This window comes from Eriocheir sinensis, chromosome 41 (genome assembly GCF_024679095.1).
Source record: "Eriocheir sinensis breed Jianghai 21 chromosome 41, ASM2467909v1, whole genome shotgun sequence".
In the NCBI taxonomy this organism is placed as follows: Eukaryota; Metazoa; Arthropoda; class Malacostraca; order Decapoda; family Varunidae; genus Eriocheir; species Eriocheir sinensis.
Window position 1 is genome coordinate 253,732 of NC_066549.1, and position 12,853 is coordinate 266,584.

The 12,853-nt window shown below is 40.7% G+C and overlaps 1 protein-coding gene across 2 annotated transcripts in view; it reads right to left on the reverse strand.

The window, feature by feature from the left end:
- LOC127009464 (sodium- and chloride-dependent glycine transporter 1-like) overlaps positions 1 to 12,853 on the reverse strand; it is a 45,796-nt gene that overhangs the window by 542 nt on the left and 32,401 nt on the right. For both annotated transcript variants that reach the window (XM_050882559.1, XM_050882561.1), the window contains 4 exons: positions 12,525 to 12,753; positions 9,445 to 9,554; positions 7,266 to 7,563; positions 1 to 2,356 (listed from right to left, as the gene is read on the reverse strand). The exon at positions 1 to 2,356 is cut by the window's left edge and continues 542 nt beyond it. In XM_050882559.1, the coding sequence (XP_050738516.1) occupies positions 7,267 to 7,563; positions 9,445 to 9,554; positions 12,525 to 12,753 (636 nt within the window). In that variant the 3' untranslated portion in view covers positions 1 to 2,356; position 7,266. The remainder of the gene's footprint in view (positions 2,357 to 7,265; positions 7,564 to 9,444; positions 9,555 to 12,524; positions 12,754 to 12,853) is intronic.

Here is a 12,853-nt window from a genome sequence, read left to right on the forward strand (position 1 = left end):
CACGATACAGGATGGCAGATGACACCACACCGGCACGCCACACACTGAACCCGTAGTTCTCCTCATTTGAACTTTGTGATTTTTTTTTTAACATATGAGGTCTTAAAGCTTCCTTGTGTGAAGAGGAAGTCAAAAGAGATGGTTTCTAAGCTTTGCGACCTCTATTTGACACCTTATTTGCCTTAGGAACTGGAGATATGATGTGTGGGGAGGTAAACCCTGGAGATATGGGATGGTGGTAATGTGCAACATGCTGTTCCATATTACCACCCCACGACATTTTCATGATCAGTAAGTAGAAATTCTAAACTAATTTGTTTTTCCCAAAAAAATAACTACGTCATTTTAACAAGTGATCTCATGACTAATCAACACACTATACGTACATCAGAGTGCATATTTATTAATTTATATAGGAAAACAGATTTTGAATCTTTACTAAAAAAAAAATTCACTGAGCAAAAATTAGATAATTGACCCTCAGAGCGCCTCACCTCGAGCGAGTGACTCAAGAAGCACTTTGGTGGCCTATGGGGAACTAATGTCAAGTTTGAACTCAGTTACCAATTGACACCAGCACGTAGTTTCTGAGATATGGCCTGGTTCATATTACCACCCTGGTCCATATTCCCACCTCCTCCCCTACTCTAATTGTATTGATGATATACCTTATTATTATTATTATTATTATTATTATTATTATTATTATTATTATTATTATTATTATTATTAGGTATTATTATTATTATTATTGTAGTTATTGTTATTACTATTAAACTTTTACGATCAAAACCCCGATTTTTCTTCAAGGAAAAAGAGGTTGACCACTGCACTATTCCAGCCACACCATAACAATAGCAGCTCTTAAGGTGCATGATAGTGTCGCCAACCTCAACCCGTAGGCAGGCGCGCACACTTAGGAATGTAAAAAAAAAATAACACTGAACCTTCCCGCTCTTATTTTTCTAGTGTAACTTGTATATCAGTATGCAATACTGCAGCTGATGAAATTACTACTATAGTCCATTTCAGTCCGTCTGTCCACTCGCGATCGTAGATGTGGCACCTGCGCATTGTTAGTTCGTGATTCCGTGAAAATCAACTTTATATTTTCAGTGATATATTTTAAAGTTTGTGTATACGAGAGAGAAAAAAAAAAAAACACTCAGGTCATCTCATATGAACCGCAAACAGAAGATTTGCATCGATAATCTACCATACAAGGACACGAATGAACAACCTGTATATCAAACAGTATAGTTTGATCATACTCGAACGACCTATAGCCTTTTAGATACCCATATTTCATCTCATTCAGGTGCATATAGTGACATCCGACTCTGCAAGTGTCTATACATAAGGAATTTTGATATATTGCATGTAAATAACATGGGTAGCCAAATATTCGAAATAGCCTAGCCTCGCATTCAGCAGTTATTATTTATTATTTCATGTTATTTCGATTATTAATCGTTATTTACATGCAGTAAATTATTGAGATACATTTTATTTTCACTAGCTGAGCCAGATGTCTTTTAAATACCTGAAATGAGCTATCAATCAACGAATTTGAAAACCCATAGATCGTTCGAGCATAAAGTGAGTAAGTTATTTGATAGAAGCTTGTCTTTTTTTTGTGCTTATATGTTAGATTATCGATGCAAATGACTGAGTTGTTTTTTTGTATACAGAAACATTCAATTATTGATTTTCACGCATTCACGAACTAGAAATGGGCAGGTGCCACGTTCATCAAAATTCCCGCTTTGTTGGTGGAGAGATGAAATGAAACAGACTATACTACTACTACTACTACTACTACTACTACTACTACTACTGCTATTACTACTACTACTACTACTATTACCACTACTACTACTGCTACTACCACTACTACTACCACTATTACTGCTACTACTACTACTATGGCTACTTCTACTACGACAACTGTATATTTCAACTACTACTACTACTACTACAACTACTACTACGACGACGACTACAGCAGTAGGAAGTAACATCACCATTCTGCCCACGACTGTGTGGTGTATGACAGGTACACGTTGTTCTCTACTTCACAAATGCGCCTCAACTATATTTCTCAGGAGTAGGCGATCAATATTTAGTTTATTTAACCAGATAGCCTACTGGTATATTTATTGTTGTATTTTATATCGTCCATTATCCCATTTTAACATAACTAGTGCTCTACAATGTATATTTATGGAGAGACAGTGGCTGAGTGGTTATCGTGCGGGTCCCGTGTTTGCTGCGTCCTTGACGATGCGGGTTCGAATCCTTCGCTACCACCTGTAATTTTTCAGCTACCGCCGAGTGGCTTCAGACTACCCACATGCTGTTCAGAAGATAAACTGTATATAATATATATATATATATATATATATATATATATATATATATATATATATATATATATATATATATATATATATATATATATATATATATATATATACTATAAACACTTACCTGCGTCATGGCGGGCTTGGGCCGAACACCAGCCTCTGAGGAAAGCTTACCGGTGCTACAGGCCATACCGTAATTAATAATAATAATAGTAAGTAAATAAGTGAATAATGAAAAAAAGTAATAAAGGTGTATAACAGTAGGTTATGTCGCTACATTAATTATTATTGATGGTCAAATCCTGATTTCTCTCTCTCTCTCTCTCTCTCTCTCTCTCTCTCTCTCTCTCTCTCTCTCTCTCTCTCTCTCTCTCTCTCTCTCTCTCTCTCACACACACACACACACACATTACCCACCTCAGCCACACTAATAGATCGTATTTGGTCATCACAAGTAGAAAATAATTTATCAAACTACATAATCAAGACAGACATAACAGACCACTACCCTGTAATTTCTGTATTTAAATGTAATAACTATATTATTTCACGACCCGCCTATATCACAAGAAGAACACTAAATCAAAACTCCCTAGTAGAGTTTTGTACCATTCATCGGACTGCTACACGGGATACAGCACTATATGTAGCCCATGGCTTCACCCTCGGCTTTCAGCTTCTCTGAGCTGATATTACAGACCCCAGCTGCCTTCCCACCCTTCAACTTCCACACAATCTCTCTCACTTTCGCAAGAGAAGCTGGGGTTTTGTCTAATGGTGGATCAGCAGCTACTATCTTCAAACTAGCCAAAAGGAGGTGTCTGCTCGGGAGCTCTGCAGTGTACAGCGAGACCTTTGACATACCTCTGCTTATCCCATCTCAGAAGGGTTATAGTCCTTCGTGACAGAATCCTGTAACGCTACGAGTCCCCAATTTGAAATTCCTACCGTATACTACTAAATACACGCCTGGTCCCTCAGTTTCGTAAGATGGAACCGTGGAAGGTTGCATCTTGAATTTTCCATGGATCTGATGGGTATCCTCAGGTTTGCAACAACACTTCTGTGATAACAAAGAACTCAGCGAAACAGAAAACTCTAGAGTTAGGGAGCATCCTTCAACGAGTACTAACTAGGATGTGATCGATGTCCTGCACCACAACACCAGCATTGCTATATTAAGTCAGCCGACGCGGCTCACGTCACTGGAACCAGGAACCAGCAACACTCAGCCTTCTGGTGGTTGGTGTCATAGCCATATAAACTAAAACATAACTCGTACCCAACTTAATCTGTACCAGTAACTACACTGAAGTCACCCAAGAAAATGAGTGTGTCATGCGGGGGGGCACCAATCGACTATATAGTCGAGCTTATCATAAGACCTCTCTTTCTCCTCAAGTTCACACATCTCGGTAGAGACGTACCCTGCAGTGAGATATTTTTTTAGGTGCTGTCTATAACATCGGTTGGCTCTTTCGGCGCAGGCGAATTTTATCAATAGTGGCTGCTAGGAGCAGGACCAGGAGTTTTGTAGGAAGGGAGCGAGGCATAAGCCTGTAGTTTTCCCTGGGCGTAAAATTGAGCATATAGCTGAGAAGGTTGACGACTTAGTCGTCACTACCTCAGAGGAGACAGTGTTTGTTTACCTGGTCGGAACAAACAATGTCGTAAAAGGTAGGTCAGAGGAGGTTGTAGACAAGTATAGGAAGTTTGTCGGGAAGCTGAGGGACAGCAGGAGGCGTTCAGTTGTGTGTGGTTTGCTCCCTAGGCACGATGTTAATTCCCTCATTCTCAGTAGAATGCTGGGGATTAACGAACGTGTCAGGGATTTGTGTAGTCGTGAGGGAGTCATGTTTGTGGACGTCTGGAATCACTTTATTCATGACAGGACCTTGTTTGCTAACGATGGACTTCACCTAAATTGTATAGGCAAGGCAAGGCTGGGCAGAGTGTTAGACCAGAAAGTTTTGGTAGAGTTAAAGAGGAGTCAGGTGCAACGGCAACGGGGTGTGGAAACTTCCGGCTTGGCTGGGAGGAGACAAAACCCAGACGGTGAGGTCCACAGAAGTAGGAGTGTCAGGTCACAGGAACACAAAGAAATACAAAGGAAGAACAAACAGCAGCAAACCTGCTGGTCCTTACGAGGCTGTTTGTGACAAGCTACACTAACTATCTAATCAAAGGTAGGAGATGAAGGACAGCAAAGGCGAAGGCTCCTTCCCACCCCCCCCATCCCTCCAGCCAAAGCTGGCAGGTAAGGAAAAAGAACCATGCAGCATGGAAAAAAACTGCATGAATTTTATGTAGGAAAGAGGAAAGAACTACCATTACTGCTACCACTAACCGGGCGATAAAAACGGACAAGGACACCAGTATTCGAAAGAACTTAACGTTATTACGACAATGAGTAATATCTTAGTTGCTGGTTGGATTCAAAATACTTCTCTAATACATTCTTGAAGGCCGTAACTGTTATACTATGAACGACATCATAGGATAGAGAATTCCAAACATTAACGACTCGATTGAAGAAGTGTATGGCTTCGTGCGACGAGAAACTTTTACCACTTATCTTGAAATTGTAATTTCTTCTTGTTCTATTTGATCGATCAATTGTAATCTTCCGCATTAATATTACTGTATCCTTTAAACATTTTAAACACTTCTATTAGATCGCCTCGCATTCTTCGCTTTGATAGGCTGAATACATTTACTTCTTTAAGCCTTTGTTTGTAAGATAAGTTTCTCAACCTAGGAATCATTTTTGTTACCCTCCGTTGAACCCGTTCTAACTTTTCTATGTCTTTTCTGTAACAGGGAGACTAAAACTGTACACAGTACTCTAGATGTGGTCGGACCAGCGAAATATACAGTTTTAATATTACTTTTTCCGACTTATTATTAAAGACTCATCCGATGAAGCCAACCAATTTGTTTACGGTTTTAACTACCTCTGAACAATGCTGACCGGGCTTTAAATCGCTTGATATAGTGATTCCAAGATCCTTTTCTTTACTTACTGCAGAAAGTTGTTGGCCATTCATTACGTACTGAACGTGATTGTTATTGTTTCCGATGTGTAACACTTTACATTTGTCAACTTTAAATTTCATTTGCCATTGAATGGCCCAACGTGCAAGTCGATCTATATCTGATTGTAAAGCTTCTTCGTCGAGTGTCGTAGTTACCTTACTAGCGATATTTGTGTCATCAGCAAATTTTGATACTTTGCAAGTGAGCCCATCATCGATATCATTAATATAAATTCAGAAGAGCATGGGACCAAGCACTGATCCTTGAGGTACGCCGCTTCTGACATCGAGCCAGTTACATGAAACACCATTTAGAACTACTCTCTGTTTCCGCTCAGAAAGCCAGTCCACAAGCCAATTGTGAATGTTACCTGAGATACCGTACGCCAATAGTTTACTGAGCAACCGTTTGTGGAGGACCTTATCAAATGCCTTTTGAAAATCCAGATATATGATATCTACTGATCTGTTTTCATCGAACACCTCAAAACTATAATGTAAAAAAATTAAGTAAGTTAGTTAAGCACGAACGTTTACTACCGAAGCCATTTTGCGAATTATTTATTAAATCGCGTCCGGCTCGCCGGACACGTGACACCCACACACCTCAACAGTTTGCCTTCATACCGGCTTGCTTTGCCTTTGGTTGCGCCCACAGAGGCGGGGATGGCAGCATAACGTTTCATCGGTAAGAAAAAATTATATTTGTGGTGAAACATTATATTACAGGAGGCGAGAAAACTGAGCTTGAAAAAGAGCGACACAAAAGAATGCGAATGATTCCTTGGTGGAAATTTCAAGTAAATCACCTGTAATTCATCTCCCATGGCCTTTAAGTAGACCCCGCTCACTGTTATTATTACTGTAAGAGCCAGTCTCGAGTAGAGGAGGCCACGAGGACACACGACAATCACTTGAGTAAGTCGTTTGATGCGTCCATGAGGTTCTTAGGATTGGTATGGCATGAACACTTCCTCGGAGGGATCCTAGAGGCAGAGGGTAGGTGAGACGAAGTGCCCCCGGCGTATTGCAAAGGATGAATGAAATGATATTAATTTAAAAGTACGTACTCGCCGTGGGAAGGACTGTTTAGTTATGTCCCTAAAAAATAATTAGTGTCACCAATCATGATTCTGGTGTATGTAAATGCTATGACTGATACAGCATCAGTACAGGGAGTTACATGAATCTGTTGATGATCTCTCTCTCTCTCTCTCTATGACAATGAAAAAAATGAGAACTTGTGTAATGACTTGCAAAAAGGTACATTAGACCATGTGAATGGGAATATAAATGGCGGATGAAGTTCATTGCAGGAAAAGGTTACATAATAAAATTTTGAAATTGTAAACAGATTATCACTAAGAAATTAAATATGAGAGTAGCTTTCATATACACCACTGATAAATTAATAAGAAAATACAATTACATAATTCATTAGACAAGACTTTCAAATAGACAGCAGTAGAGTGGGACCAATTCTTAAAAAAATGTTGACAAGATTGAGAAGATACAAGGAGCATCCACAAAGTGTGTAGTAAGTTTGAAAATAAACCTCAGCTACAAAGAAATGCTTTGCAACCTATATCAAAGAAATATGTTGAAAATTCAGCTTTACAGTCAGAGCAATAGGGCACTGGATTATATTGCCGGAATAAGTCATGTCTGGTGTAATATTTTTTTTTTAATTTCAAAGAAAAATATGATTTTTTTTTTAAACATCAGGACTTTAGCTTGATTGAATTCTGTAAAAATACAATAAGGTAAGAGCAATATAGTAAGCACACACACACACACACACACACACACACACACACACACACCATCACCATCACCATGCACATAGGTGTACTACTAGACTTACCTCACGGAGTATTCATAGTTTCCATCGTAAACACATTGTTGTGACACGCGTATCGAAAGGTGCCTCCATTATCCTTCTCCACTTTATTCCTTTGCTTCGCTGGGCAGAAATCAGGCGTGATCTTGAACAAACCACGGAAGCCCTCTTTGTTAACGGCGATTACGAACACTGCACCGATGAGGACACAGACGATAGAGGAGCCAGTGAGCAACCACCCAAGCACTTGTATATTGTTGGGAAACACATAGTCACCCCAAGCGGCTGGCAGGATGTCGATGAAGGAGAGCACCGTGATGAGCTAGAAAGCATATAAAATAGATGAGAGAGAGAGAGAGAGAGAGAGAGAGAGAGAGAGAGAGAGAGAGAGAGAGAGAGAGAGAGAGAGAGAGAGAGAGAGAGAGAGAGAGAGAGAGAGAGAGAGAGAGAGAGAGAGAGAGAGAGAGAGAGAGAGAGAGAGAGAGAGAGAAACATAGCTTTTCATTTCCATCGTTTCCACAAGTGAGGGACTGAAAAATACCTGGAAATGCATTAATGGATTGACGATAAAAAAGTAGATTTATTCATATGAAAATCAGCATATAGTAGAAGATGTAGCAGTACAAAAGTAGCTTAAATCCAATAATTTTCTTTTGGTAAGCATCAAAGGAGGTTAAATGGAAGAATGGAGAGTTAAAAGTTTGTGTGTAAGAGGTAAGTAATGTTGAAGGCTGTATAATTTACTTTGAACATTCAGACCAAATTGCCAAATGTACCAGATGAGGCTATGTAATAAAAAAAAAAAAAGCAAATTACTATTTTGAGGGGTCTCACGAACGACCCCAGCCCGAAAGTGGCGCAGGTTATTATATTTATAGAGGCTGTCGGGATGTACGGCTCTTGCTTGGCTAATGTTGCCCCCTGCCCCTGGTGCTCCACATGTTCTGAAGTTAGAGTTGATTGAAAATCTAGGCATTATGTGGATAATCTTCCGCAACTCGGCGATGGTTGAAAATTGCCGACGTGCATAAAGTATCATCTGCATACCCCGACATCTTGTTAACAGACCACATATCACTTGTATACAGTATAAACAGCAAAGGACCCAGGACACTACCTTGAGAAACTCCAGAATAAACACGAGAAAATGGCTTAAACTACCATCAAGAGAAACAAACAGCATAGATTCATGGCCCCTGTCCAAAGAAGACTGAATTTCGTGCACTAGCCTAAGTAAAACATCACTATTGCTAAGTCCTTTTTTAAAACCAAACTGCATCTCATGAGGAAACGATTTAAAAAAATAGTAGTATGACGCTTGACCAGTAAGCGTTCAGAAATTTTAGACAAAACAGGAGTACTAGTAATGGATGTGTAGTAACTAGGTGAAGTAGAGGAGGAGGATGTTTTGGGTATTAGGATAATACTTCCAGAGCGCCAGCACACCGGAAATGATCCTCGACGAATAAAATACGGAAAATAACAGCTAGTTTGAGGGCTAGTTGACTACTAAGTTCTTTTAAAAGCAAAGGAAACAGACCATTAGGATCTGTTCTCCCATATGCATCCAAACCCGATTTAAGGTATCTTAATTCAGAGGACCTGATTGCAATAGAATTGAGAGGTGGTAATGGATGACAACTCGGAAGCAACTGAATTTCCTCCATACTTTGCTTAGAACTAAATCAATCATGTAAAATGCTGGCTTTTTTTAGAGGGACAATATGTAACACCCATTGGGCTTCAGTAAAAGAGGAACAAAGGGCTCAATACCAAACAACGAGGATATAAGAGTACACAGCCAACTGTGAGATCGAGTAAGAACCTACCTCAAATGAGTATTATATGCAGACTGAGCCTCCCTGTACACATTATTCACAGTGTTACGCATATTCACATAATTCTCCCAACAAAGACGAGATCGGTTAGCAGGCCAGAAATTATAGGCAGTATTCTTGTCTCGGCAAGCCTGGTGACATTGTTCATTAAACCATGGTTTATCATGGGACAGAAATCGAAGTGTTTTAGTAGGGATAACTCTAGTTATCATGTCTAAATGCACTGTATTCAATGCAGTAACAGGGCAGGGAGCATTATAAATATCATTCAAAATAATTTTATCAAATACACGGTGAATACCACGTCAGTTTATTCTAGACTTAAGGAAAACTTATCTAGTAAAAAACTGTTCACAGCTACTGACCAGTAAGGAAATGGGCGTGATGAACAACCAGGTAGAACCCCAGTAAACGCGCAGCACCAATGGGAGGGATATTTGCATCTCATTTATCGCCTGAAACACTTTGCGGAAACCTGAGGAACAAGAAATTAAGTATCATCGATGATGTGGAAAATATAAGAGTAAAGTATGTCATTAATGAAAAATAATATTTAAAACATATCATTTCAAGGAATAGCATATATTTTGAACAACATATCATTATTAGCCAAGTGTGAAATGCTAGGAATGCATCAGTATGAAACAAGATAGTGTATATCAGAACAATAGTAATTTTTCAGATGTAACTACTGTAAGTGGAAATATTTTTCTTTAAGTAAGGGAAAAAAAACATGAAGGAAAATAACAGCAGCAACTCTAATATTGATAACAACAAAAAACACAACTGAACAACAGAATCAACAACAGCAGCATCAAATTTAACAGCATCAGTTATAATAATAATAATAATAATAATAATAATAATAATAATAATAATAATAATAATAATAATAATAATAATAATAATGATAATAATAATAATAATAATAATAATAATAATAATAATAATAATAATAATAATAATAATAATAATGCTATTACTCCTGCTACTACAACTACTACGTTGCAAAACGGCCTCCATCCATTATAGTTGCGTTGTGAGAGGTATCTTTTCTCATATCCTTTCACAAAGCATTTCATTGGCTCCAGCCCGCCAATGACTGTGGCCGACAACCATCTTTTTTTAGTATTATTAACATTATTAAACATATTGTTCTTAAGCTAACAAACCCTGTGGTTGATATGGCTATCAACCATCGTCGCCTCAAAGTTCAGGTCGGCAATGTTGGTGGTTTTGGGTGCAGGTGACATTGTTCCTCTTAGGCAGAACAGGGCTGACCTCAGGAGGGAGAAGGATAGCCTGCATATCATCCATTCGACCACACTGATTCTCGGCTGCATTTTCTTATCCGCCGGTGTTTCGGCGAGTCTTGCGTAGAAGCTCTGCACCCTTGGTCCCATCCCTCTTGACGTGAAGACTGCATTCTTTCCTCGTACGCTCTGTTTTTCTCCTCTTCATTTCTTCTGTGGGCTGCATCAAGGGTCAGGTCTATATGGCAATGGGCCATGGGATCAAAGATCCTTATGTCAAAGTACGCCCTTTGTTCACGAGTCCAAAACCCTCTGGCACTAACATCCATTCGTGCATCGTTCGATTCATTTGCGGTGCGTCTGGCGAGGTGTTTGCCTTGCAGAGGAAGCAGCATTGGCTCCACGGTCACGTCGTGACAGACTTCCTTCAGCATCTGAGCTATTACGTCTCTCACTTCATCATGTCCCATGCAGACGAAGCCTCCTGTCTTGCATGTCATGGCATGATTTGGGCTGAACGGTGAGCCACAGGTACACATGTTCAGGAGCCCATCCACTGACCAGCCATACCTCAGGGCAATGCCATCTGTGAATTCTTTCTTGTTTAAAGCTGAAGCCTTTTGCCCTGATAGGTTAAGTGGTTAGCCAGTTCGATGCGCCCACTTCCTGTGCTATTTCAGTCCTTCTTCTTGTGTCTTCCGGGAGTTCTCTCATTAGGTTACTCAAGGTGTTTCTCTATTCTTCTTCTCGGTTTTTGGAGATTTCATTCCAAATTGACCTAATTTCTTAAGGGTTGTCTTCTCCCCTTTCGTTTTGTTCGATGATGTGGTCAAAGAGTATGTGATTCGGAGTGGGTTCTCGAATTCAGACTCTGACAGACTTTGCGAGTTTGTGATGCCGAGCCGAGCGGCAGCTCCAGCAAGCTTCTCTCCTGGTCGCTAGAGTATCTATCATTTGCTATCGCAGGTATGAAGGTGTTTCTGATAGCACCTTCCAGAGGTTTTAGTAACAGAGCAACGTCAGGAACTGTCCTCATGAGGTAGTTTCATTTCTGCTTGACACCGTACGAAAATGCTGCGTAAGTTGCCTGTGGTTCTGTTTTGGCGATCTCGCTCTTCCTCTGCAAATCCGACTCCCAGCGTTTTACAGCTCTTTTTACATATTTGATTCTGTATTCAGCTGTTCCAATGACTGCCCCGAGGTGTCTTTCACCAGTCACTGACAGTTTCATGTTACTGCCCTGGAATGCAGTTTTGGCCCGATCGTATGCCTCAGGTTTCATAATCATCGCAGACTTAGTGGCGTTGGGACGGTACCCCATTTTAGGGGGGGGGTTCAATGACGAGGCCCCACCATTTCCTGAGGTCCGCAGATTTTCCTACTCCTGTGAGGTCATCGGCATACGCCACCTGTTTGACGTTGGTGTTTTCATGGTGGATGGTGTTCTGCAGCTTTATCATTCCTAGAGCATATATTGTCATGACCACTGGGTCGCCCTGGGTGGTACCCTCTGAGGATTGTATGGCCTCCGGGTCTCCAAGTCGTTAGTCATTATGTCTGCTGATAAACAGCCTAGCAGGTTCTTTGAACGTATGTTCAATATATTGGGCAAAGATAGGGCACTTGATTTTGATGTGCAGTGCTGTTTTCCTATTGATGTTGTTGAACGCATTAGCAGCGTCCACCATCAGCACCGCCTCGCAATCTGGGTCTTTGAACATACAGCCTGCTGACCCGCACACACTTGGAGATTCCCCACCGCCTTCCTCACGTGTCCTTCACCACCTCCATGATAGCCTTGCCTATGATCCACCTTAGCACTTTCCCTATCCCGATGGGGTGACAGCCTGTATTTTTATCCAGCGGGATGAGCCGGCAGGCCGTCAAAGGCTCGAGGTATTGGCAATTCTCTGACGCCAATTTTCTTGCTAGGGCGGCTATTGCGTCGCGGAGATCCACAGATGGATTCCCACTGATGATCTAACTAAGGAAGTGTTTCCACCACTTGGCATCCATGCCTGATGGTCCAGCCGCTCCCTGAGTGTGAAGGCCGTGCCTCCAGATCACGTCGCCGCTGATATGGTCAATGACAAGTCGATGATGATTACTACTACTACTACAACTACTACTACTACTCCACCAACACACACACACACACACACACACACACACACACACACACACAAACTTACCAAAGAAGGCTAAGATGGAGATCAGCTGCAGCAGACACAGGATAAGGACCGATATTCCCGCCGAGTAATAGAAGAACAACTCGAACATATATATCCCACCCTGTAGGCACATTGGCAGTCCCATTAGAAACAAAAATATGCACGTCCACATTACTACCATCGCCTTCGTCTTGCGGAGTGACTGGAACTGGTCCACGACTGCCGTGATAACTGTCTCCACCATCGTAAACTGTGAGGATGAAATATGGCAGATATATGTTGCTGAAAGCAAAGCGGTGGCAAGATTATCGTGATGAATAATGACTTATATTTACTACTAGTTATGTAGA